This window comes from Canis aureus, chromosome 19 (assembly GCF_053574225.1).
Source record: "Canis aureus isolate CA01 chromosome 19, VMU_Caureus_v.1.0, whole genome shotgun sequence".
Lineage (NCBI taxonomy): Eukaryota > Metazoa > Chordata > Mammalia > Carnivora > Canidae > Canis > Canis aureus.
In genome coordinates, this window is record NC_135629.1 from 49,649,064 (window position 1) to 49,674,477 (window position 25,414).

Genomic DNA, 25,414 nt, shown 5'->3' on the forward strand with positions numbered 1-25,414 from the left:
CTCCCTCCCTGCCCCAGAGCCAGGGTCCAAGGAGGGAGGGCAGTAGTATGTAAGAATATCCCAAGCGTGTGATGTGCCATGATGGTCACACGTTGGTGACCTTGGTGGGCAGCTGGACTTGAGGCATCTGCGGTGCCAAGTGCTGGTGCGTTCCCTGGAGGGGGGTCAGCGACTCACCATTCCCGCCCACACACTGCACCATGCATGTGAGAGTGTGTTTGCTGCGAGTCAGCCAAGTGCAGCAACGAGGCCAGTGGCTGGTAAATAATTTATCAGGACAGCTGATAGTACCTCCCCAGAAGTGCCCGCCAGCCCCCAGCCCCCCTTGCTGCTGCTCCTCGTGCTCTGCCTCCTGCCTCCTGGCCCAAACCAGCTGGACCAGCTCTCCCGGTGCCCTCCTGCAGCACCCCCCTTCCCACCAGCCAAGTCACAGCCTCCTGGGCACCTTCAAGACCTGAAGGTGGGCTTCTGGACAGAGATGGCCCTGCAGAGCCAGATGTGGTCTCTGGCCGCACCCATGTAAGTATCCGGGGGGGTGGGGGGGCTGGTGGGCAGGGCCTGGGAGGGGCTCTGAGGTCACTGGCCTTTCTGCGGGGGGGGGGGGGGGGGGTGAGAGCCCCAGCTGGCCTCTCCTAAGGGGACTGGGGGAATGGAAAGAGGTCGGCAGCCAATCCTGCAGGCTCTTCATGTCCCTTTCCCCAGAGAGTCAGGGGGTAGATGCAGACCCTCACCTCATTTTTTCGGGGATATTCTGTAGGGCAGTGGGGCAGGCTTCAAGCTCAAAGTCCAGCCTGGGGGTGGGATTGTGACTGGGTGGGGAGCCGGAAAGGCCAGGGTCCCTTGCTCCCTGCGCTTTGCCTCTAGAAACACCCCCCAGTGTCCAGGGTGAGAAGAAGTGCTTGAGATACAACAGAAAAAGTTAAGAGCTCCCAAACTGGGCAAGATGATGGCAAAATCGGAACCATCACCCACTTTAATGAAATAGCCACATAGCCTGTTCCTGGTGACAACAGGCCATGGCCACTAACACTGTTCTTGCAGAGTTGGAGATAAACAGTATCAAACAGGGTGTACAGGGGATTTTAATATTCAAAGTTTGAGGGCATTTCAAAGGAAGAGGATGGAGGGGCTCCAGAGGTTTGTAAAGAGTTCTGGAGAAAGAAGAGTCCCCCCCACCCAGGGACCCCAATTTGGTTCCTCACTCTTTTGGGTGCCTGTTGCATTATTCACCAACTACAAACCTGGTTGCCTAGCAATGGGAACCCGATCCCCTCCCCCCCCAGCAAGGAAGAGGCAGGGAGATTACATCTTGGGAATGGGACAGCAGAGGAGGGACTTTAGCCCTCCCCCAAGGGCAAACTTATTAGCAGGTGTCTTAGCTTCCTTTGGGACACCTTGCAGAGCATGACTTCAGCACCCTGGCCTAGCTGAAATCGGTCTCCCAGGCTGATCTCTGGCCTCCCGGCTGCCAAGAAAAGGGTGCCTGGACTCCCTTCTTCCCCGTGGTGTTCCCAGTATATTGGGCCTGAGAGTCCTGAGTTCTGATCTCCTGACTCAGTGACCTTAGATGAGTCTTTTCACCACTTCTAGGAGCCTCATTTTCTCCATCCATAAAGTAGGGACAGTACTACTTGCCTCCCAGGGTCATTGGGAAGATTAAATGAGTTACCATAGGCAAAGCATTTAACAGGGCCTGGCACATGGTATGCAATGGCTGATAATGGTTGGCTGACTTTATTCCATCAACTCAGCAAAGAGTGGACTACAGTGTCTCAAGTTCAGGGCTGGGAGGGAGAGGCAGAGGTGGCTGTGAGAGCGTAGCGGAAGCCGTGTAGAGCACTTAGAGCACTATAGATAGTAAGCACTGCATTATTATGTCTTTATGGAGTGGCCAGGGAAGATCTGTGAGGCCCCAGCAGAGTCAGGGCAATGAGGCTAATGCTCACCCAATAGAGTTAGTGCTCAAATTAATAAATGTTTGAGGGCTTGCCCTGTGCCCTCCCTGGGCTAAGTGTCAGGGACAGCAAGCAAATAGATACATCCTTCTAGATACTGGCCCATGAAGCACCTGCACATAGTGGGCACTCAGTGCACATCTGTGATGATAGGTTCATGTGACAACGACTGTCCCCTAAGGAAGCCCAGAAGGGGTGGCGCTGTAGGCTGGGAAGCAGGGATCCTGGGGTGCTGCGAGGATATCCAAGATGGGGGGAATCTCGAGTTAAACCTTAAACAGCAAGACCCCTCTGCCTCCTCCCAGCTCAGAGTCCAATGCTAGGCTACATGACCTAGTACCTTTGCTCCCGGGGAGAGAAGTTGACAGGTAGCTCCAGAGTTTCCATGGCAATGGCATGTGTCCATTGTGGGATGGACACTTCTGTCCCCACACTCTCCCATCCCCCAGTGCCTTAGGTCCAGAGAGCATGTGGAATTGGAAAGAGACACAGCATGTTAGGGGCCTGGCAGGATTGGAGAGTGTCTGTAGGACAGCTTGGGAATGGTTCTTATAATTTTTTTAAAGATTTATTTTTATTTATTTATTTATTTATTTATTTATTTATTTATTTATGATAGACATAGAGAGAGAGAGAGAGGCAGAGACACAGGAGGAGGGAGAAGCAGGCTCCATGCTGGGAGCCTGACATGGGACTCGATCCTGGGACTCCAGGATCGTGCCCTGGGCCAAAGGCAGGTGCCAAACCGCTGAGCCACCCAGGGATCCCCTGGTTCTTATAATTAACCATAAACATTATTAACTATAGGAATTACTAAAGTTATTAATAATCAATGACACTGAAATGCTTGGGTGACTCAGCGGTTGAGCATCTGCCTTCGGCACAGGGTTTGATCCCTGGGTCCTGGGATCAAGGCCCACATCAGGCTCCCTGCATGGAACCTGCTTCTCCCTCTGCCTAGATCTCTCTCTCTCTCTCTCTATCTCTGTGTGTGTGTGTATCTCTCATGAATAAATAAATAAAATCTTTGAAAATAATAATAATAAATGACACTACTGTTTTTGGATCACTATGTCCTATTTTTTTCCTGCATGGATATTTTCCTTGCAAGGGCACCTCTCTGCAAGGTGAGGATCAAGCTCTCCCAGCCCACTTTACAGATGAGGAAACTGAGGCTCACAGAGGTGATGTCAGGCCTAGGAAGGGCTTTAGAGCAATTTGTCATGGTCTCTTCTCTCCCTGCCCCGCACCCCGCCTCCCCAGGTCCTGGGCCCTCTACCCCAACTTCTTTCAGCTGCAAAGGAGAAATGGAGGAAAATGCTGGGCTTTGGTTGGTTTCCAAGCAGCTCAGGGATCTTGGCTCAGAGAGGGGCATTCAGGAGGTGGCCTGAGGCGGGGTCCGGGCGCTGGGAGACCCAGTCCGCAGTCTCTGCCCTCTCCCCCACAGGCCCATGGCCGAGAGCTCCCTCTACCGGCAGCGGCTAGAGGTCATCGCTGTAAGTGAAGTCCTCCCAGCGCGCTCCGCCCGGCGTCCTGGGCGCTCCTAGTCTCGCCTTTGGGCTCTTCCTCGCCTCTTTTTCAATCTGGGGAGCAGGCCTAAAGCTATGAAATGGGGGGAGGGGAGTGGGGGGGCAGCAGCCTCAGCTGCAGCTTTGCCCGGGGCGCCCCACCTAAATCCTCAGGGCCCTCTGCTCCCCAGTTCCTCTGTCTGGTCACCACTACCCCCCGGGAAGGCGCGGCTGTGTACTCCGCACTCCCAGAATCCACATCCGATGCTCTGTTCTTGAACCCGGTCTCCCAAACATCCTATGTGTGAACCCCATCTCTCAGACCCCCATCTCCGGATCCTCATCTCACTCTGTGAACACCCCTATGTCTCTCATCTCCCGCTTCTTTCACTCCCATCTTTCTGGACCCCATCTCTGCACCCTGGTCTCTCTGAACCCCCATCCTCCTGACCCCCACATCTGTACCCCATCCCTCTGCACCCCCATCTCACTAACTCCCATCGCTCGTCCCTCGGCTTCTGCACCTCCGTCTCTCCGGACCCTCATCTCCACGCCCCAGTCTCTCCCAGATGCCCACGACGGCACCTCTCCGGACCCCCCCCCCCCCATCTGATATCCATATCTGGACCCCTTGTCTCTGAATCCCCTCTCTGTAACCCCATATCTCAGACGCCCCCAGCTCTGTCCCCCTTGGGGATCCCCCCTCCAAGGCCCCGCCCCCCACCCTTCCCCGGACCCCCACGCGGCTGGGGCGAGGCCTCCGCAGCCTCCCGGGCGCGGCCGGCCCCGCCCCCGCCGCCCCCGCCGCCCCGCCCCCGCCCGCTGCTGAGTCAGCGCCTCCGCCGCCCAGTCCCTGCCCGGGGCCCCGACGTGCGCTCCGCCGCCCCGCCCGGCTCGCAGCCCCGGGAGCCCCGGGAGCCCCCGCGGAGGAGGCGAGGCAGAGGCCCCGCCCGGCCCGCGGGCAGCTCCGGGTCCTCTGTGCGCAGGAGAAGCGGCGGCTGCAGGAGGAGATCCGCGCCGCGCGCCGGGAGCTGGAGGAGGAGAAACTGCGCGTGGAGCGGCTCAAGGTGGGGCGCGGCCAGGGGCGTCTGCCCGGCCTGGGCAGTCAAGTGGGGGTGTCAACGAGAGCCGGTTTGGGGGGAACCACAGGACCGTTGGACCATTGTCCAATTTGGAGGGAGGCTGGGGGCATGGGTTCCCGCTGGGGGGGCGATTTTCCTCTCCTTGGGAGAGTGGGTGGTGGTGGAGGTGGTGATGATGGTGGTGATGGGGACATTTGTACCACCTTTGGAAAGAGTATGGGGACAGTGAAGATGTTTGCCCAGTTTTCCGGCGGGGAGAGGCCAATAGAGACATCGATTTCACATTCGAGGGTGCCTATCCCGTTCTGGAAGGGGTGGGGAGATGATGGGTGTTTTGTTCCAGGTTGTTAGAGCTATGGGCTGGTAATGGGATGTCTGGACCCCCTGGCAGTATTGGGGGAACACAGTGAGGGCATGTATCATATCCCAACCTGCAGGAGAAATGTCTGTCCCCTTCGGGTGGCTTTGGGCAATAAGAAATCTTCCCAGCCTAGGGGATTAGGAGGGGACCCTCCATGGGGTGGGGTGGTCAGTATGCACAGCCAGAGCTACCTTCCCGTGCCCAGAGGAAGTCTCTCCGAGAGCGCTGGCTAATGGACGGGGCCGCTGAGGGGCCGGAGCAGCAGGAGGACCCCCAGTCACCTGAGGGCCAGGCTCAGGCTCGAATCCGGAACTTGGAAGACAGCTTGTTCACGTGAGTTGGGTCCCTGCCTGCTGGCTTTGCCAGCCTGGCTAGGCCAGGTCCCCAGGTCCACTCCAGGGAAGTGGGAAATTGAAGGGGGCCGGGGTGGGGTGGGGTGGGGTGGGGGGGTGGGGTGGGGGGGGGAGGGCATTGAGCCTGGGGGCCTGGCTCCCAGCAGCCTCCTCTCTTCCTCAGACTCCAATCCCAGCTGCAGCTGTTGCAAAGTGCATCCACAGGTGCGCAGCACAAGTCCTCAGGCAGGCCCACCTGGCGCAGACAGGTGAGGAGCTCAGAGAGTCAGTGGGGGGTGGGAGGGAGGCGGCCTGAAGGGACAAAGACAGGATTTCTCCAAGTGCAGTTTAACCACTGAGTCCTCTGCTATTTCTTTGCTCTGTGGTCTTGGACAAGTCCCTTTCCTTGTTCCAGCTAGAAACAAGCATGGGGAAGAGTTTTGATACATGATTGCTAATATGGCCAGAGAGAGGAATGTGCTGGGGAAGTGTGAGGGAGTGCTCTTGGAATTGGGCCTCCAAACAGGGAACCGAGCACTGCGAGATGTTTTTGTGATCTGGTGTTTCCACATGGGTTTTTGTCTCAGTGGCACCTTTATTATGATATAATGTACATGCTACGCCAACACACAGGCTTCTTGACAACCAGGACAACTTCACATTAAAATCTGGCTCTCTGGGTTGCCCCTGAAGTCTGAAGATCTGGCAACATTTGTGCCTGGCCACAGTGAGGTGCAGGTTTTCCGCGGTCCCCTGTTCTCCCCGATGTGTTATCTTAGCTCCCAGGTGCCCATTGCAGAGCACAGAGGGAGAGGAGACCTGTTAATGGATGTGGATTTTTAGTATAGGCCAGGAGTTCTTTGCTAGAGAGGCACAGAGCATGCAAGGCATGATTCCTGGCTCAGGGGAGCTCACTCTCCAAGAACAAGTCTGTGATCGGGGAGCCCTGGGCAGAGAAGGAGCATAGAGAGATCACCTGAGTGAGGTTGGGGGCGAAAGCTTCTTGGAGACGGTGCCATCTATATGGGATCTGGGCAGGAACCAGGAAAGAGTGGAACAGGCAGAGGAAAAAAGGCCCGGAGGCTGGAAAGAGGATAAGATCAGAGAACCGTGAGGAGGAGATCCCTGGGGCTTGGCTGTCCCCTGCTCCCCTCCCTGAACCTACTTTCATACTCTTCCCTCCCTCCATTCCAGCTACACTGATCCTCTTTTCCAGTCCTTGAACTTGTGTAGCTCATCGTGGCCCCAGGGCTCTTACACTTTCCCCTCTGCCTGGAATGCCCATACCTACCTCTTGACTCAAGGCCAGCTCTTCCAACCCTTCAGGTCTCCTTTCAGTGTCACTTCCTTGAGAGGCCCTCCTGCCCCCCACCACCTCCCAGGCACTCTCTAGCCCCTCCTCCTGCTTTTTTTTTTTTTTTTTTTTTTTGGCCATAGTCTTTCTCCTTTACTGTTACGTATTTCTTTGTGTTTCTGTTTATACGTCACCCTCCTGGAATGTTAGGTTCCCACAGCCAAAGTAAGTGTCCCTTGGCCACAGCAACCTCAGTAGCTGACAGAGTAGGTCCCCGATACAGAGCTATTGGCTCGTGGACATGGTATTGATTAAGCAGCTACTATGGGCAGAGCAGAGGGCAGTAGGTGAAGAAGGCTGAGGGTTTGGTCCTGAACATGAAGCGGGGGGGCACTGAGGGTGTTTGAGCAGGGAGGGTACCCACGTGCAGGGAGGCTGGAGGTGGAGACGCTGGCTGGCCTGACCTTGTTTCTGCTATCCCTGCAGGGTCACCGGCCATTCTCCCAGCCGACCGTGGAGACAGATCCCACAGGTGGGTGTTTGTGCTCTGGGTCTGGAGGGTCCCAAGAAGAGGGCCCTGAATGTGGGGGGGGCCAGAATCTCACTCTGTCGCCCCCTGTTTCCTCTCCTTTCCTCCTCTGACTCCCCAAGACTACGCTGATCTGAACAAGAGAGCCTCCCTACCAGCCGGACTGGTGGACGCATCCCCAGAGGCCCCCTCTGAGCCCAGAGATGAGACCGGCAGGGCTCCTCCAGCCCTGAGGCTGTCCCCTGGGGCAGCAGGGGTCTCCTCAGAAGCCAATGGCCCCTGCACTGGACCCAGCCTCCCTCCAGAGCAGGAGCCTCGCCAGGGGCTGGCAGCCTCCGAGGGGGGCGTGGGTGAGGCCAAAGGGGGTGTGGTGAAGGTGGTATGGGAGAGGCTGAGGGCCACAGAGGACTGTGCCACAGAGGCCACGGGCCCGGAGCTGGAGGCTAAGGTAGAGGAGATGGTGATGGAAGCCATTGGGGACAGGCAGGAAGCTGGCTGCCCAGAGCGCCCATCCTGGGTGAGGGAGGACAGGGGTGTCGTGGAGGTGGTCTGGGAGGGGGTGGGGGGGCCAGAGAGCAGCCACTCAGAGGCCACAGGAGAGGCGGGCAGGGGCCTAAAGGCTGCACAGATCAGCTCACCTAGCCTTCAGGTGAGACCAGAGGGGGCAGCTCCTGGGGAGGGTGTTCCCAGGGGCAGCCCTGATGGTGATGGGCCAGGGGGCTCTGGAGGAGAGGAGGGCTCTTTCATTTGGGTAGAGAAGGTGACCCTCAGCGAGGAGTGGGAGGAGCTGGTGGTGGAGGGATCAGAAGGGCCAAGGGTGTGGGGAAGGAGGGGAGGCCCCGAGAGTCCCCTGGGGGTGGAGAGGTGGGTAGGGGAGGAGGCCTGGGAGGCAGGGAGCAGCAGAGTAGAAGGACCTGTGGGTGCAGGGAGGAGCGAGGGAAAGGTGGGGGCAGAGCAGGAGGGAGCAGGGAGGGAAGGAAGTGAGGACTCCCCAGAGCCAGAGAGGAGAGGGGATGAGGAGAAGCTGGGGCTGGAGAGGGAGGCAGTTGAGGAACGATTGGCAGCACCAGGAAAGGCAGTTGAGGGACCTTGGAGGGCAGAGAGGGAAAGAGGCGAGGAGCCACCACCAGCAGAGCAGAAAGGTGAGAGAGGGCTAGAGGCGGAGGAGGAACATGAGGAACCATTGGGAGGGGAGCAGGAAGGAGATGAAGAGAAACTAGAGGCAACTGAAGAACCGTTGGTGATGGAGAGAAAGGAAGGTGAGGAATCACTGGAGGCAGAGAAAACAGGAGGTGAGAAGCCACTGGAGGCCGAGAGAGGAGGAGGTGAGTCACTGAAGGCAGAGAAAGGAGGTGAGGCATCACTGGAGGCTGAGAGAGGAGGTGAGGCACCACTGGAGGCTGAGGGAACAGGAGGTGAGGAGCCATTGGGGGCTGAGAAAGGAGGAGGTGAGACTCCATTGGAGGCTAAGAAAGGAGGAGGTGAGGAGTCCCTGGAGGCAGAGAAGACTGAAGCGGTTAAGGAAGATCTGAGTCCAGAAGAGCAGGGAGAGTCTGGGGGAGGACAGGAATGTCAGGCAGAGGAGGTGAGTGAGGCAGGGGCTTCCCTGGGGGCGAAGGAAGACTCAAGGCCAGAAAAGGAAGAACCACAGCCCCAGGAGAAGCAGGAAGGCTCCTTGGAGGAGGAATCTGCAAGGCCCCGAACCCCTGTGGAGAGCCAGGGCCCCTCGGGGGACCCCACCCCGCTCCTGGCAGAGACCCCAGCTCCAGAGCAGCCTGCCGAGTGCCAGCCACTGCTTCAGGCAGAAGGGCCCAGGGCCAACCCTAGGGCCCGGCCCGTGCCCACCTATGCACCTGCCCGGCAGCCCGAGCCATCTGCCCCTCCAGAGGGTGAAGAGGCAAGCGGCCCCAAGCAAAAGACGTGCCAGTGTTGTGCGGTCATGTGAGCCCACACCCTCCACCCCACATCCAGCTCCTCTCACAGCTACCTCGGCCTCTTGGCATCCAGCAGCGGGTCCTGGGCACAGACAGGGCACCCCCGGACTGGCTGTGGCACCTGGGAGCCAGCTGGCCCGCACATCCACCTGGGCTTTCCGGACGCTTCCCACTGCCTGTGACCCTGGCCCCCTTTGACAACAAAGCCTTTATACTTGAAAATAAAACGTTCAAGCAACCGGATAGTTTGAGTGTGTGTGGTGTTCGCACAGAACCACCTGACCATCTCCCGGTGGGACAGCAGAGGCTCGACTCTGCCACAATCAAAGATGGACTTGGTGTGAGTCCAGACACGGCTGCTGTAAGAGGTACCCAAGCCACAGTAGCTATAAAAACATAAAAGTTTATTTCTCAGGGTGGCTCTGAGTCATGCAGTCACTTGGGGATGGAGGTTCCTTTTCCACTTCTTGCTCCACATTCCCCTTCGTTAGGATTCGAGCTGGCTCACAGGCACGGTGATGTTCCAGCTCGGTGATGTTCCAGCTCGCAGGGAGCGAGGGGAGAGGACGTGGAGGAGCTCCGACCCCATCTGGGCATCAGCACGTGGCACGTCTACACACGTTCCGTTGGCGAGAACTTGGTCCGTGGCCGCACCTGGCTGCAGGTGCAGCAGCGGATACAACCTGCTATGGTTCTGTTATAGCAGCAGGACAGATCTGGGGAGGCAGCTGCCACTCTGGATTTCATACATTTGCCTTTGCTCCCTCATCCGTCCATGTTCATTTATTTTATTCCCGGTAGGGCCAGGCCCTTCTCTATAGGGGTCCTTCAGCCGGTTCTTCCTGGCCAGGTGTCCTCAGGCAAGTGACTCAGCCTCTCTGAGCCTCAGTGTCTTCATCTGTCAAATGGGCACCCCTCTCCTGGCTTGGGGTGGGTTCAGGCCAGAACTTGGGACCTGGGGGTGGGCCCAGAAGGCCTAGCTCCTCGGGGGTGGGCAGGAAGTGTTTCTCATACCCAGAGTCAAGCTGGGTGGAGGCCTGGGGGGGCTCTATAACCTGTAGTGGCTCCATGTCTTCCACTTTCAGGATGGGGAAGTCCCCGGGGGTCTGAGCCGGAGGCACCACCTCCTGGGGGAGAGAAGAGACAGGGATTCTGACCCCCATTCTCCCAGACCTGCTCCCACCCACTCCCTGCTGTCCCCGTATTCGCCAACCTCCCAGAGGGCCCAGGCAGATCAGCCTTTCTGCTCACCTCCATGTGGGGCTGGCCAAAATTGCTATTGGCAGGATCAGGAATCTTCTCCCAGACCCAGCGGGGCAGTACCTTGTGCCGGAGGTGGACGCACCTGGCAAGTGGGTAACAGGGTTGGGAATCCGGGTGACCTGATACCCATGCCCAGGAGTGTCACACAGCCCTGAGGTGTCCCCTCACTTCTCCCCACCTCCCCCAACCAAAGCTTAGCTAGTGTCCAGCTGCCCTCCTGGGCAGACACCCACACGTCTGACAGCCTCACCTTCCAGAAGTGGCTAGGCTCATAACACAGACCATCAGGAACAAACCCCACAGGAGAAGGACACCTGGCAGGACTTTCCACTTCAGGGTGTTATCTGAGGCAGAGGGGCAGAAGAACATTTGGACACCAGGGATGGGGAGGGATCAGGTAAGGGTCAAAGATGGGGCAGGAAAAAAAAAAAAAAAGGAATGGGGCAGGGCTTGGATGAGGGAGGCAGGTAAATAGGCGGGGTTTATGGGTGGGTAGGGGCCAAGGGCTGGGAGATCTTGGGGTGAGAGTGCAGCTGGTGAATAAAACAAAACAGTCGCTGGTGATAAGTCAAGGTCAGAGACAGGTGAAAGGGTCAGAGACACAGACAGCCCAATGATCCATTTAGCAGGGTCAGAGTGCCCTGGAGGCGTCACCAATAACCACCCCCACATCAAAAGGTTGCTCACTCACTGAAACCCCTATTTCCAAAGGGAGCAGACCCCCTCCCATGGCAGACCCACCCCAAACCCCCTACCTGGTAGGTGAAGCCGGAGGCTGGGACCAGGTGGCCCCTGTCCTGCGATGGTGGATGCGGTCACCCACAGCTCACAAGGACCCCATTGAAGGTCGGGCAAGGTGATGTTCTGGGTGCTGCCACTCACTGAAGGACACACCCAGAGAGGTTGCAGAGGCAGTCAAGTCCTACCTCAGGGCCTTTGCATGTGCTTCCTTTATCTGTCTGCAACATTCTCCCTGGATATCCACTTGGCTCCCACCTTCAGGTCTTTGCCAAATTTCACTTCCTCAGTGAGATGTTCCCTGACTGTTACAAAGTTAGCTCCACAAAGGCCGTGTTCCCAGCACCGGGATCAGTGCCTGGCACACAGAAAGCAGTCAAAAATGATATATATTCAGGGGCACCTGAGTGGTTCAGTGGTTGAGCATCTGCCTTTGGCTCAGGTTGTGATCCCGGGGTCCTGGGATTGAGTCCCACATCGGGCTTCCAGTGGGGAGCCTGCGTCTCCTTCTGCCTTTGTCTCTGCCTCTCTCTCTCTCTGTCTCTCATGAATAAATAAATATTTTTTAAAAATGATATATATTCGAATAAATAAAAGAATAAATGAGCATATCCCCCACCTGTGCATTAACCCAGTGAATGGAGATTCTCTTTAGATGATGGGAAGACATACACCTCTCAGAACTATATATACTTTTTTTTTACTAAACTGCTCTTTTTTGTTTTTTTTTATCCTAAAGATTTTATTTATTTATTCATGAGAGACAGAGAAAGAGAGAGAGAGAGAGGCAGAGGGAGAGGGAGAAGCAGGCTCCATGCGGGGAGCCCGACGCGGGACGTGATCCCAGGACTCCAGAATCACGCCCTGGGCCAAAGGTAGGCGCCCAACCACTGAGCCACCCAGGGATCCCCCTCTTTTTCGTTTTTAAGCTGAAAGAGGAAGAAGCTTTTGGTTTGTTGTAGGATTGGGGGAGATAGGAACACTGATCGAGCTATATTGCCATAGAAAGATGTCCAAGCTAAATCAGCAGGTGAAATAAAGGAAGTTGCAAAACATCACAGGGATAAGAGATTGAGGGGCCAAACTATAGTCTATAACATGGTCCTTTTTTAAAAATAATAATACCGGGGTGCCTGGGTGGCTCAGTTGGTTAAGCATCTGACTCTTGATTTCAGCTCAGGTTATGATCTCAGTATCATGAGACTGAGCCCCATGCTGGGCTCTGCTCCAGGCATGGAGTCTACTTAAGATTCTCTCTTCTTCTCCTTCTCTAAAATAATAATAATAATAAATAATAATAATAATAAATGTATATATAATATAGATATGCATGAAAACTTTAATCTAAAAAAATGGGGCACCTGGTGGCTCAGTCGGTTAAGCCTGAGACTTTGACTCAGGTCATGATCCTGGGGTCCTGGGATCGAGCCCCTCCTCTGGCTCTGCACTCAGTGAGGGGTCTGCTTCTTCCTCTCCTTCTGTCCCCTCGCCCCCACCCTGGCTCATGCTTGCTCTCTCTCTCTCTCTCTCTCTCAAATAAATGAAATTAAATCCTTAAAAATAAATACAAGTAAAAAATTTAATCCAATGATCAACATATACTTTTTGTAAGGAGCAATCATGGCAAAGTAATTATGTTAAAAAATAGGCTTTATCAGTTAGAGATAAATGCTTAAGCACTGATGTAGTTGGGTAAAGTGACACCAAAGATTAGAAAAAAGCGCAAGGGATATAATGAAAGACTGGCAGAAAGCAGGTAACTGTTGACACCTTGTGGTGGGCACACCAGGGTTTGTTATACTAGCCTCTCTACTTTTGTATGTGCTTGAATTTTCTATAATACAAAGTTAAAAATCTCTAAAGAACACAACTCCTATATCTCAATGGATTGAAGAGGTGCCTGGGTGGCTCAGCGGTTGAGCGTCTGCCTTCGGCTCAGGTCATGATCCCAGGGTCCTGGGACTGAGTCCCACATTGGGCTTCCCATGGGGAGCCTGCCTCTCCTTCTGCCTATGTCTCTGCCTCTTTCTCTGTGTCTCTCATGAATAAATAAATAAAATCTTTAAAAAAATAGATGGAGGGCAGCCCCGGTGGTGCAGCGGTTTGGCGCCGCCTGCAGCCTGGGGTGTGATCCTGGGGACCAGGGATCAAGTCCCACATCAGGCTCCCTGCGTGGAGCCTGCTTCTCCCTCTGTCTGTGTCTCTGCCTCTCTCTCTCTGTGTCTATTAATAAATAAATAAAATCTTAAAAAAAAATAAATGGATGGAAAAATGTGGAATCTGCATTATCAGTGTCAGTAAAATTATGAGAATGCTGATAATCTGTTTTTTTTTAAAGATTTTATTTATTTATTTAAGACAGAGAGAGAGAGCAAAAGAGTGAGCGAGAATGCAAGAGCAAAGTAGGAGGAGAAACAGAGTCCCCTCTGAGCAGGGACACCCTGCCCCTTGCCACAGCACGGCTGGATCCTAGGACCCTGAGATGATGACCTGAGCCGAAGGCAGATGCTTAACTGAGCCACCCAGGTGCCTCTCTCTCTCTTTTTTTTTTTTAAGATTTATTTACTTATTTGAGAAAAAGAGAGAGAAGCAAGGCAGGGGGAGAATAGCAAGCAGAGAGCCTGATATGGGGCTCAATTCCACAACCCTGATACCGTAACCTGAGCCAAAATCAAGAGTTGGGGCAGCCCGGGTGGCTCAGTGGTTTAGTGCTGCCTTCAGCCCAGGGCCTGATCCTGGGGACCTGGGATCAAGTCCCAAGTCAGGCTCCCTGCATGGAGCCTGCTTCTCCCTCTGCCTGTGACTCTGCCTCTCTCTCTCTCTCATAAATAAATAAAATCTTAAAAAAAAACAAACAAACAAAATCAAGAGTTGGGTGCCCAGCCAACTGAGCCCCCAAGGCACCTCAAGAATGCTGATATGATATTCTAGATGACCTATTCCTTTAATGGGTCAGCTATGGCAATAATCACAGTTAACTTTTGTAATTAGGGAGAAAAAGGGTAATAAAGGCATTTTTAAAAAGGAATTTATGCCCAGAGTAAAAATGTAGCCTATACCCAAAGGTATGAAAAAGAAATATAAATCATACACAATCCTGCAATCCTGTTGACACTGTGGACAATTCCTTTTCACATTTGTGTCTCTGCTTTGCTTGACACCAGGTTTATTTTATACAAATGGAACCATCTCGAGGAGTTTTGCCCTCTTTTTATCTTTTTCATTTAATAAAACATGACAGGCATCTTTCAATGTCAATAAATATAGATCCAAGTCTTCACTTTTAATAGTCAAATGACAGTCCATTATAATGATAGCCACCAGGGTTATTGTTCACTAGGGAACAGATGCCATCCCAGACTTTCCCAGGGACTGAGAAGGAACCAAAAGAGGCCAACCTGGGGACAAGGGTGAGGTAGACTGATGGGTGGGTCTTGTGGGAGCTCGGAGCAGGGGGCAAGAGGCCGTGAAACTCACCGTTCACGCAGACAGAAGGCCTGGTCCCGCTCTGTGCACACAAGGTGTAGTGGGTGAGATGGCCCCTGAGCTGGTGCCTTGGGACCTCTCCCCATGCTATGGCAGGGGTCCCTGGGGGGGCATCCTGGAGTCGCCAAAGCACTGGCCCTGCTAGGGGTGCTGGGGAGAAAGCCAATAGGTCAAGGCCTGCCGGGGTTCCAGGGGGCTCCCCCATTCCCCAGCTCTACCACTTACTCAGTTCCTCTCTGAACCTCCAGACTGAGGGGGCAGGGGCCAAGCCCCAAGGAGAGACTGCTGTCACTGTGATTCGGTAGGGGACCCCTTCTTCAAAATTCCCTGGTCGGTGGAGGAGCAAAGACAGTTAGAGTTGGCTTTCCCTCCCCTGCTCATTTCCTACTTGATAGGCATCTTCATTTGTGTCTCCTGAAGGACATGCTGAGATAAATATCTGGGGAATGGCAATTTTTCTGGGTGGTAACCCCACACAATGCCAACAGGGCAGCTGGGAAGTGAGCTAACCAGGGGCGGAAAGGCAGCGGGTAAATGAGAACACGTTCCCAATGGAGGCAATGGAAACGCGATCCCACTGCTGACCTCAGGGGGGCAGCAGAGAGCATCAGCCTAGCGAGCCATCCCATCCAAGGAGGGAGGAATCTGGGGTATTTATCCACCAATTCTTACTAGTAATTCGTGAGCTGTATCTGAGGCAACTCCATTCACCAGCACGTCCAGCCTGCTGCTCAGACAGGCAAAATGCTTCAGTGACCAGAGAGCACCTTCAGGCCAGGAAATGCAGGTGCCAGAGGCTGAGAGATGCTCAAACCAGGCTACAGGTGGGGCCCTGACACCACCCATCATGGTGGGTGAGACTCCTGAAGTCCCTTCTCAAGACCTACTGCTGCTGCCAGGCCTTCCCCAAATGGGAATTGTCTAGAATCAGGGTTCCTTCTTCCTAAATGTTCCACTCAATACCTTCTCATGCTCTCCCAAGTCCTTTACAGCAAGAATGGGCTCCCCGATGCCACACCCCAGCCAGAACTCACTGAAAGCCTCCAGACCTGAATATCCAACAGCCTCATGGACAGCTCCATTTGGATGAACATCTCCAACACAACATATCCAAATGGATCCCCAAAATTCTGCCCCAGGACCTCCAATCAGAACCTGCTTGTCTCCCCTTCTCAGTTCCCATCTGGTATGGTCCTCACCCCTTTTCCAGTCTATTCCTCCCAAGAGCAGCCAGAGAGCACCTGTAGACAACTGAGCCAGGGCATATCCCTCCTCTGCTCAGAACTCTCCATGGCTCCTACCTCACTCAGACCAAAAGCCCAAGTCTCTCTTGAGGTTCACCAGGTCCTGCACAATCTCCTTGTCCTCAACCTCCCTGCCCTCACCTCCTCCCACTCTCCGCCTCACTCACTCCACTCCAGCCATGTGGGCCTCCTTGCTGTTCTGCTAACACATCTGGCACATTCCTGTCCCCTGGGCCTTTGCACTGTCTGTTCCCTCTTGCTTTTCCCTCGGACATCCTCATAGCACCCTCTCTCACCTCCTTCAGGTCTTGGTTCAAATGCGGCTTTTCCAGGAACCTTTTCTTTTTTTTTTTTTTTTTAATTTTTTTTTTAATTTTTATTTATTTATGATAGTCACACACAGAGAGAGAGAGAGGCAGAGACACAGGCAGAGGGAGAAGCAGGCTCCATGCACCGAGAGCCCGATGTGGGATTCGATCCCGGGTCTCCAGGATCGCGCCCTGGGCCAAAGGCAGGCGCCAAACCGCTGCGCCACCCAGGGATCCCCTTCCAGGAACCTTTTCTAATCTTCCTTTCTAAAATAGCAATCCTCCCTCCTCTCCTTTGCCGTTTTATTTTTTTCTCCAATTACATTACTTGTAATGTACTTGTTTTGTTGCTGTTTGTTTCACTGGGCTGCTCATCCCACAAGGAGGTCAACTCCATGAGAGAGAGAGAGAGAGAGAGAGAAAGAGAGAGAGAGGTGTGATGGCTCAGGGTCTGGCTTCAGAGGCCTGATTATGTGGTTCAAATTCTGGTTCTATGGGGATCCCTGGGTGGCTCAGCGGTTTAGCGCTTGCCTTTGGCCCAGGGTGTGATCCTGGGGTCCCAGGATCGAGTCCCACATCGGGCTCCCTGCGTGGAGCCTGCTTCTCCCTCTGCCTGTGTCTCTGCCTCTCTCTCTCTCTCTCTTTGTATGTCTCATGAATAAATAAATAAAATCTTAAAAACAAAAAAAAAACAAATCCTGGTTCTACCACCTACTTGCTGTGTGGCCTCAGGCAAGTTGCTTAACCTTCCTGGGCCTTTATCTTCATCTATACCTCAAGTATGATAATAACAGAAACCTACTTTATAAGGAAGTTTGAATAATTTAATGCTGATGGCAAATGCCAGTAGACATCAGCTGCTGTCGCCGCATACCAGTGTCTAGAACATGGCCTAGCACATAGTGAGTGGTCAATGAACACTGCTTGCATGAATTAGTGACACTTCAGCCATAACATTCTTTCCTGCAGGTGGACTCACAGTCTGCTCTGCAATAGCTGGGATGGGAACCCAGGTGTCCCAGAGCCTCACCTGGCAACAGAACACTGAGGTTCTCAGGGGGAAGCCGGACCCAGCTGAGGTTCTCCAAGGGATCACCGTCTCGAGCCCAGTCCACCACGTGCTCCTGTAACTCCCCAGGCCCCCGCTGCCAAGTCACCAGCAGCTCTGTCCTCCCAGGAATGCTGCTGACCACCACGTCATGAGGGGCAAAATCTGGACCTAGATGGGGGAGGAGAAGTCTGAGCTGTCCACTTGGGGAGTCCTCGCCTCCGTCCCAGGGAGTCCGATCACTGCTCAGAGGAAATCACAGCCTCTTACCCAAGCAGGCCAAAGAAAGGTTGGTGAGAGGCTCCCAGCTTGTGGCATTGACAGCAGACACCCCGACCCACTCTGCCTGGGTGGGGATGAAAAGGTTGCAGCAGGGAGCCGTCTTCTGGATCAGCTCCTGATCTTTGACCTGGAACCAGACTTTATAGTTCATCTGCATGCAGTGCCCCCGGTCCTGAGGGATGAGAGGAAGAAAGGGTTAGTATCTTCCATTTATCAGGCACACACTGCATATCTCAGTGGGGTCCACCTGGAAAAACAGTCAGTGAAATATTTCTGTTGGCTCCACTTTGCAGGTGAAGAAAATAAGACTGAGGGGGTGCTCAGTGGCAGAGGTGACATGATAATACAGTTCCAGGACCAAAACGAAAGGGAAATGAGTGAGGTACTCCCCTTAGATGCAAAAGTTAAAAGGGAGGATATAAAAAACCCAGTAAATTAAGAGAAATTATATTTTAATCAATCAAAATTAAAGCCAAACAACCCATGACAAACCAAATTTCAAGATTTTAAGTACAGATGGGATCTGACCCTGCACTTGCATGAGCCTGCCTTATTCGCCTCATCCTAATCTGTGTCCTGTGCAATTCTTTGGGATTTCAAAATTCTTGCTGTTGTATAGAGGAAAAACTTTTGTAGATGAATATTCTAATAATGTTAACTGATCCTGGAAACAAACTCCTAAGACAAAATCTTTGTTGGGGAGGACTGGTTTTAATACTCACTGAATTTTTTTTTTTTAGATTTTATTTATTTATTCATGAGAGACACACAGAGAGGCAGAGACACAGGCAGAGGGAGAAGCACGCTTCCTGTGGGGAGCTTGATGCGGGACTCAATCCTAGAACCCTGGGATCATGACCTGAGCCAAGGCAGATGCTCAACCACTGAGTCACCCAGGAGCCCCAATACTCACTGAATATTTAAATATTCAGAATATATAGGGACTTTCTAGGCAGTTTTTATGATCAATTCCTAGCACAATCTGTGTTCTATTTAGAGAATTCTTTAATTGCCCTGCATCACCTCACCCCTTTGAAGTCCCTGGAAACTGGCTCTATGGCCTGGCATGCAGCTGACTTTGATAAATGCCCTAATTGTACACGGAAGAAAGGGTTCTGACATTTCCTATGTGAGTCCATTAGGCTGTTTGTTAACCACATGTTCAAATAGTCTAGATCTTGACTTGGTTTCTATCTATTATGAAATTATTGATGGGGGTGCATTAAAATCTCCTACATTGGTTGCAGATTCATATATTTCTCCTTGTAGTTCTGTCAATTTTTGCTCTCTATATTTTAAAGCCATATTATTAGGTACATACAGATTTAGTGCTCATCTCATATTGGTGACATAATTGCCATATGCAGTTACCTTATTTTCCCTTTATCTTCTACAGAATATTACAATTAGAACACTCTGTCATATATTTTTAAAAACATGAGTATACAAGGGTTATCTATGTATTTCATTTCAGTATAGTACAAGGATGTGTTATGAAAAAAAAAAAAAACAAGGATGTGTTATGATATAGAGACACTGAGGCTGTGAATTGCTGTTTGAAAGCAAGGAATATCAGCTCTGCCCCTTACCAGTTGTGTGGTCTGAAGCAACCTCTGTGTCTCATTTTCCTTATCTGTAAAGTCAGTTAATATAAATGAGCATGTAGGCTAGCACCTGGTATGTAGGAAGAGCTCTGTGTTATGTGTGGTTAAAATTACTATCAGCTTGTGTGGGCAAAGAGATGGGCCCTTTTGTTTTGTCCCTTTTTTTTTTTTTTTTTTTTCATTTATTTATGATAGTCACAGAGAGAAAGAGAGCGAGAGAGGCAGAGACATAGGCAGAGGGAGAAGCAGGCTCCACGCACCGGGAGCCTGACATGGGATTCGATCCTGGGTCTCCAGGATCGCGCCCTGGGCCAAAGGCAGGTGCTAAACCGCTGCGCCACCCAGGGATCCCTGTTTTGTCCCTTGCCATATTTACTGTGAGCCAGGGACCTGGAACACCTGAAACATAGCAGATGCTCAACAGAGTTGGATCAATGAGGATGGTTGCATCATTGCCTATCATCTCCTAATGCCATTTTTTAAAATATTCTATTTATTTATTTGACAGAGAGCAAGATCATAGAGGGAGAGGCAGAGGGAGAAGCAGACTCGCCTCTGAGCAGAGAACCTGATGCGGGGTTTGATCCTAGGACCCCAAAGATTACAACCTGAGCTGAAGGCAGACTCTCAACCGACTGAGCCAGCCAAGGCGCCCCAGCTTAATGCCATTTTGATACAAGCATCCAAGTCCTGGCACGCTGTGCTGTATTTTATGGAGCTGAGCTTAGTCTTGCTTTCAAACCTTTGCACCTGCTGTTCCCCTCTGTCTGGAACACCTGCACCCACCTTCATGTCTCAGCTCAGGTCTCCTAGAAGTAGCTGACATTGGTGGAGGCTTGCTCTGTGCTTTGCACTATGCTAGGACCTCTCTGAGTGACCCCTCCTGAAGCCTTAAAACCACCTCAAGAAGGCAGCACTGAAACCATTGCCTTGTTTATATTGTTATCTGGGGCTTCTGACATGTGCAGAAAAATGAAACTGATCACTATAGCTCACCTTCCACAGAAGCAGCCATTCTTGTCTGCCTGGTGAACAGGGGTTCCCTGATATCCATACATCTTTTGGAGCTGTCAAGGATGAGGGAAGGGGTACAAATGAGAGGGGTACAGACTGCCAGGAGAGGAGAGGGTGGAGGGGCAAAGCCTGGAGATCCTCACCAGAGGGTAGTGTCTGTAAGGACAAAATGGGGCTCCAATCGCTCCACAGATCCTCTTCTTTCTCCATTCGGCAACGACCAAACACCTCATAGCCTGTGGCCAGCTCCAGGTCCTGGATCTCAATAGGAGTCAGGGGTATGGACTTTACTTCTGGTTCCAACTGGGGGATAGAGAGGAAAGAGCAATGAAGCTAAGAACTGAGTTGAGAGTATTTGACCTGATATGTCAGCAGGTTCCAACTGCTTTGTCCAAGACCATGGGGGTTCCAAGAACATAGGAAAAAAGATTTTATTTATTTATTCATGAGAGTCACAGTGAGAAAGAGAAGCAGAGACACAGGCAGAGGGAGAAGCAGGCTCCATACAGGGAGCCCGACGTGGGACTTGATCCCGGGTCTCCAGGATCACGCCCTGGGCTGAAGGCGGCGCTAAACCCCTGAGCCACTGGGTGTTTATTTAAACCAAGCCTTGCTCCTCATCCATAAAATGGGTAGGTATAAAATGCACCTACTTCAAAGAGTTCTTGTAAGGGTTCAATAAAGAGCCTAGAACAGTGTCTGGCACACAGCAGATGCTCTCTAAATGTCTTCGATCATTATTTTAAGGTTAAGGTAAGCTATTTGAGGACTTCTATTCATGCACAAAAATGTTAGAGGAAGTTTACTGAGTTTCTCATAAATTCCAAGTGGAATGTGGATTGGGACTGCATGAAATTTTAGATTATTGGGGTGGGTTTTTTTTTTTTTTAGTTGAACGAGATGCATGTACAGGCCTTTTGTGTGAGATATGGACAGACTCATAGGGCAAATAAGAAAGGAGCTCTCAGTGGCTCTCTGGGCTGGGTCTTTGATTTGGGGATGATACCCTGGGCCCTCCCTGGAATACAGTGGGGGAAAGGGGGCCCCTGACACTCACCAGGGTCCAGGTTGTCCCCTGGCATCTTCGATAGTAGAACTGACAGACCAGGACCTTATGGGGTGGCCACACAGGCGGGGCCCACTGGACAGTGGCCTCCAGGGGGTCATCCTCCGAAAAGTCCACATCAGGGTGCAGCCGGGGGGCATCTGGCTTCACTGAGGAAGGGGAGGCCAGATGCATTGAGCCGGGACCTCCAGGACCACCCACCCCACATACAGCACACCCCCCATCCCGCCTGTTACTTCGGGTTTCCAGGTTCACGAAGACAGGGGGCCAGAGAGGCTGGCCTGCCTTGGTACCCCAGACAAGCAGTTCATCAGACATGGTAAGCTGTTCCCGTGGAATGGTCACCCAGCTCTGCCCGGCAGGCACTGCCACAGTCCACGTTCTGTTGGAATGGCTGTGAGGAGAAATGTGGGCATGGGAGGGGGGGTGTATCCGGTTGGACCTGGAGCCATAATGAGAACTCATCTGCCTGCGTTCAAATCCCAGCTCTGCTGCTTCAAAGCTGTGTGGCCTTGAACAAGTGACTTAGCTTCTCTCTGTCTGTTTCCTCGTCTATAAAATGAGGGTGACAGAAATACTAGCTGAAGGACAAAAGAATGAGGGTAATCAATGAGATAATGACTGAAAAGTGCTTAGAACAGCACTGGGCGCCCAATACACGTTACGTGAGCATCGCATGTTGTGTTTATCCACACCTACTTATATGTATGCACATTTACACTTATGCAACTATTCTGTCAGCAAATATATACTGTGTCAGGCCGTCTGGTCGAAGCTGGGGATAGCACTAAGATCGAAGCAAGCGAGGACCTTGCTCTCGGGAGCTGCTCTTCCAGCGCAGGAGGCAGACGAGGAACACGTGAGTATATAATTGCTGGCGGTGTGAGTGACAGAAAGGGCAGTCATGGGGTGAAGAGGATGCAGTGTGATGATGTGGTGAGGCACGACAGTGCTATTTTGGGGAGGGTGCTCAGCAGAGATCTCTCAGATGCGGAGACCATTGCACAAAAGCCCGAAGGACATGAGGACAGAGCCCTGCAGGATGCGGGGGGCGGGAGGGGGTGCATTTCAGGAGGAAGCAAAGGCCTTTAAGTGGGCTGACTGGTGTGTTTGAGGAATAGCAAGGAGGAGGCCCGCATGGTAGGAGAGGAATGAGTGAGGGGGAAGTGTGAGGAGGTGAGGCAGGGAGGTGACAAGCAGATTGTGCGGGGCCTGGGGGGGCCACAAGAATGACTTGGGCTTTTACCCTGAGTGAGGTGGGAGCCCAGGGGAAGGCAGAGAGCTAAGGAGAGATGGTCCCGGCCGCAAATGCTCACAGGCGCCCCCTGGATGCTGTGATGCATTACAGACTGTGGGCCTGAGGGTGCCAGCCAGGGTCCCAGAAGGAAGTGACCACTGCACTACCCTGGCCAGCTAGCCACCATGGTGGGGGCTGGACCAGAGTGCCTGCCCAGGATGTAGAGAGTGCCTGAATCTGGATAATGTAGAAGGTGGAGCCGGCCAGGCTTGCTGACAGACTAGATGTGGGTGACAGAGAGCACCGTGAAGGATATCCTAAAGGATTAGATTTCAAAGGTTCCAAACAAGGCCTTCATAAAACAGCAGTAACAACAAAAATGCAGGTGTTGGTGAAGATGTGGAGAAACTGTAGCCCTGGTACCCGGCGGGTGGGAAGGTAAAAAATGGTACCACTGCAGCAGAAAACAGTTTGGCAGTTCCCCAAAAAGTTAAACACAGAATGGCTATAGGACCCAGCAATTCCCCTCCCAAGCATAGACCCCCAAAGAACTGAAAACAGCGACTCAAGACTTGTATATGTATGTTCCTAACAGTGCTAGTCACGACCGCCAAAAGATGAAGAAAGCAACCCAAATGTTCACCAATAGATGAATGGGTACACAAACACAAAATGCAGTAGATCCATATAGTGGAGTTATTACTCAGCCATAAAGGGAATTGTGTTCAGATTCCTGCTACAACGTGGATGAAACTTAAAAATATGCTAGATGAGAGAAGCCACATGCAAAAGGCTGCATTTCCTAGGATTCCATTTATAGGCAAATCCATAGAAGAGGAAAATCCATAGAGAGCAGTATGGTGGTTCCCAGGGCTGGTGGGGGGATGATGATACAGTGTCTGTTAATAGGGATGGAACTTCCTTTTGGGGTGATGAGAATGTTCTAGAACTAGATAGAGGAGGTGGCTGCACAATACTGTGAATGTACCAAATACTACTGAATTGTTCTTTTTTTTTTTTTTTTTTTTTTTTAATTTATGATAGTCACAGAGAAAGAGAGAGGCAGAGACACAGGCAGAGGGAGAAGCAGGCTCCATGCACCGGGAGCCCGATGTGGGATTCGATCCCGGGTCTCCAGGATCGCGCCCTGGGCCAAAGGCAGGCGCTAAACTGCTGCGCCACCCAGGGATCCCAAGAATTGTTCATTTTAAAATAGGTTAGCTTTATGTGATGTGAATTTCATCTCATTAAAAAAAGGGGGGGACGTTCTCTGACTCCCCTTTGTCTTATGCCAATTAAAACTAGGCCCCTCTGGAAAGGAACGGTGGTGACAGTTGCACAACAACGTGAATGTATTTAATGCCACTGAACTGTGCACTTAAAATGGTTGAGAAAAAAAGATGGTAAATTTCAGGGGCGCCTGGGTGACTCAGCGGTTGAGCGTCTGTCTTTGGCTCAGGATGTGACCCCAGAGTCCCGGAATCGAGTCCCACATCGGGCTCCCCACGGGGAAACTGCCTCTCTCTCTGTGTCTCTCATGAATAAATAAATAAAATCTTTTTTTAAAAAAAGATGGCAACTTTTACGTTTTGCCATTGTTAAAATAAAAAAAACAAAAACCCAGCTTCCCCCCACTCCCACTGTGGTTCCCACCTTTCAATGCCCCTTTTACTCCTCCTTCAGCCAAATTTGAAATGAATTTGAGTTTGCAGCTGCGATTCATCATGAAGGAACCCAGGTCTCCCCCTTGACTATGGGCTCCTCGAGGGCCAGGCTTCCGTCTGCCTTTCATTGCTGCCTCCCTGGCACCATACCAATTTTTTTTTTTTACCAAATTATCTTTTTATACGCTGAGAAGTTAGGCTACTTGCCTAAGGTCACACAGCCATAAAAGACAGCTTCAGATTATTAAGCAATTTCTCTTCACCACTGCCTAATTCCTCATATCCTCAGAACCCTCAGAACCAAGGTTGGGGGCAGGTTTCTTCACTACCGCCTTCTGATAGAGGAGGACAGCGAGGCTCAGGGAGGGAAGGCGACTGGTCTAGGGTCACACGGCAAGGAAACGTGGAAACCTGGAATCGAAGGGCTTGAGAGTGGTGGTGGGGGCGCTAAGGAGCAGAACTCTTGGGGTCCTCTCAACCTGAGTATGCTGGGACCTGAGCGGCCACCCCTCTAAAGCTTCAGTTTCCCCAAGTCGGCCGGTTGTACTCACTACTTCTGGCTCTGGAGGTGCAGCGTGGAGGGGGCTCCCAGGTCCCCGAGAGCTTCCCACGAGCAGTTCAGGTCGCCCAAGGGTCCAACTCCATAGCACTGCAGTGGCCCAGGGCTGTCTGGAGAGGGAGGCAGGGTGGGGGGTGGAGGGGTGTTCCCAGGGCAGAAGGCTCAACTCCCCCATCCCGCGCATCCCAGAAGCTGAACTTCTGCCCACGGTGGGGGGCCATCCGGGGGTCCCATCCGGGCGTGAGCAGCAGGAAGGGGGCGCTGGGCACCCCTCCCCGGGCTTGGGGCAGAACTCCTCCCCTCCCTTTCTACCAGCCACATCCTGTTACCACCCGGAGCCTCCACCCCAGCCCCGGGCGTCGGCTGCCCCCGCGCCGCCGACCCCCGTCCCCCGGTGCCCCCGCTCTCGGCCCGCCCGGGGCCTGGCGGCGTCTCGCGCGTGCGGGCCGCCGGTGCACGCGGGGAGGCTCGGGGCTGCGGCGGGGGCGGCCCGCACTCACCCTGGGGCCGGGTCCGGTGGCACAGCAGCAGCAGCGGCAGCAGCGGCAGCACAGGCAGCAGCCGCAGCGGCGTCGGCCGCGGCCGGGGGGCAGCCGCCCGGGCCGCCCGCATGGCGCCCCCGCCGCGCCGCGCCGCCAGTCCCGCCCGGCCCTGCCCGGCCCCGCGCCGCCGCGCCGCCCGCCTCGCTCCGGCCCCGAGCGGCGACGGGAAGCGCCCCTCCCCTGCCCGCCGCCTCCGCACCTTGCGCTCCGGGACCCGCCCCCTCCCCGCGCCGGAAAGTCCCAGGCGGCCGCGCAGGCGGGGGCCGCGGGCGCGGGGGGGCGCGGCCTGGGGCGCCGCCGAGCTCCGCCGGGACTGGTGCGCCCCCCTCCGCTTCCTCCCCCAGCGACGGCGCACAGACGCTGC

General features: G+C 53.2%; 2 protein-coding genes across 3 annotated transcripts; one reads left to right on the forward strand and one right to left on the reverse strand.

The window, feature by feature from the left end:
- The first annotated feature begins 320 nt into the window (after positions 1 to 320).
- On the forward strand, positions 321 to 9,238 carry PALM3 (paralemmin 3). The gene is made up of 7 exons (XM_077859685.1): positions 321 to 519; positions 3,403 to 3,451; positions 4,450 to 4,530; positions 5,112 to 5,239; positions 5,423 to 5,507; positions 7,019 to 7,064; positions 7,184 to 9,238. The coding sequence occupies exons 1-7, from the start codon at positions 479 to 481 to the stop codon at positions 9,004 to 9,006; spliced, it is 2,253 nt and encodes a 750-aa protein (XP_077715811.1). The 5' UTR covers positions 321 to 478; the 3' UTR covers positions 9,007 to 9,238.
- Positions 9,239 to 9,378: 140 nt separating this feature from the next.
- IL27RA (interleukin 27 receptor subunit alpha) lies at positions 9,379 to 25,133 on the reverse strand. Of its 2 annotated transcripts, XM_077859683.1 has the most exons (14): positions 25,009 to 25,133; positions 24,501 to 24,618; positions 21,285 to 21,442; positions 21,040 to 21,197; positions 20,126 to 20,285; positions 19,965 to 20,035; positions 17,353 to 17,536; positions 17,065 to 17,253; positions 14,708 to 14,809; positions 14,474 to 14,632; positions 11,014 to 11,139; positions 10,509 to 10,602; positions 10,247 to 10,340; positions 9,379 to 10,122 (listed from the first exon to the last, which is right to left on the reverse strand). In XM_077859683.1, exons 1-14 carry the CDS (start codon positions 25,118 to 25,120, stop codon positions 9,865 to 9,867), a joined length of 1,983 nt encoding a protein of 660 aa, XP_077715809.1. In that variant the 5' UTR covers positions 25,121 to 25,133; the 3' UTR covers positions 9,379 to 9,864. The 2 variants fall into 2 exon arrangements, with proteins under 2 accessions (XP_077715809.1, XP_077715810.1); XM_077859684.1 differs by lacking the exons at positions 21,285 to 21,442; positions 25,009 to 25,133.
- Positions 25,134 to 25,414: the final 281 nt, after the last annotated feature.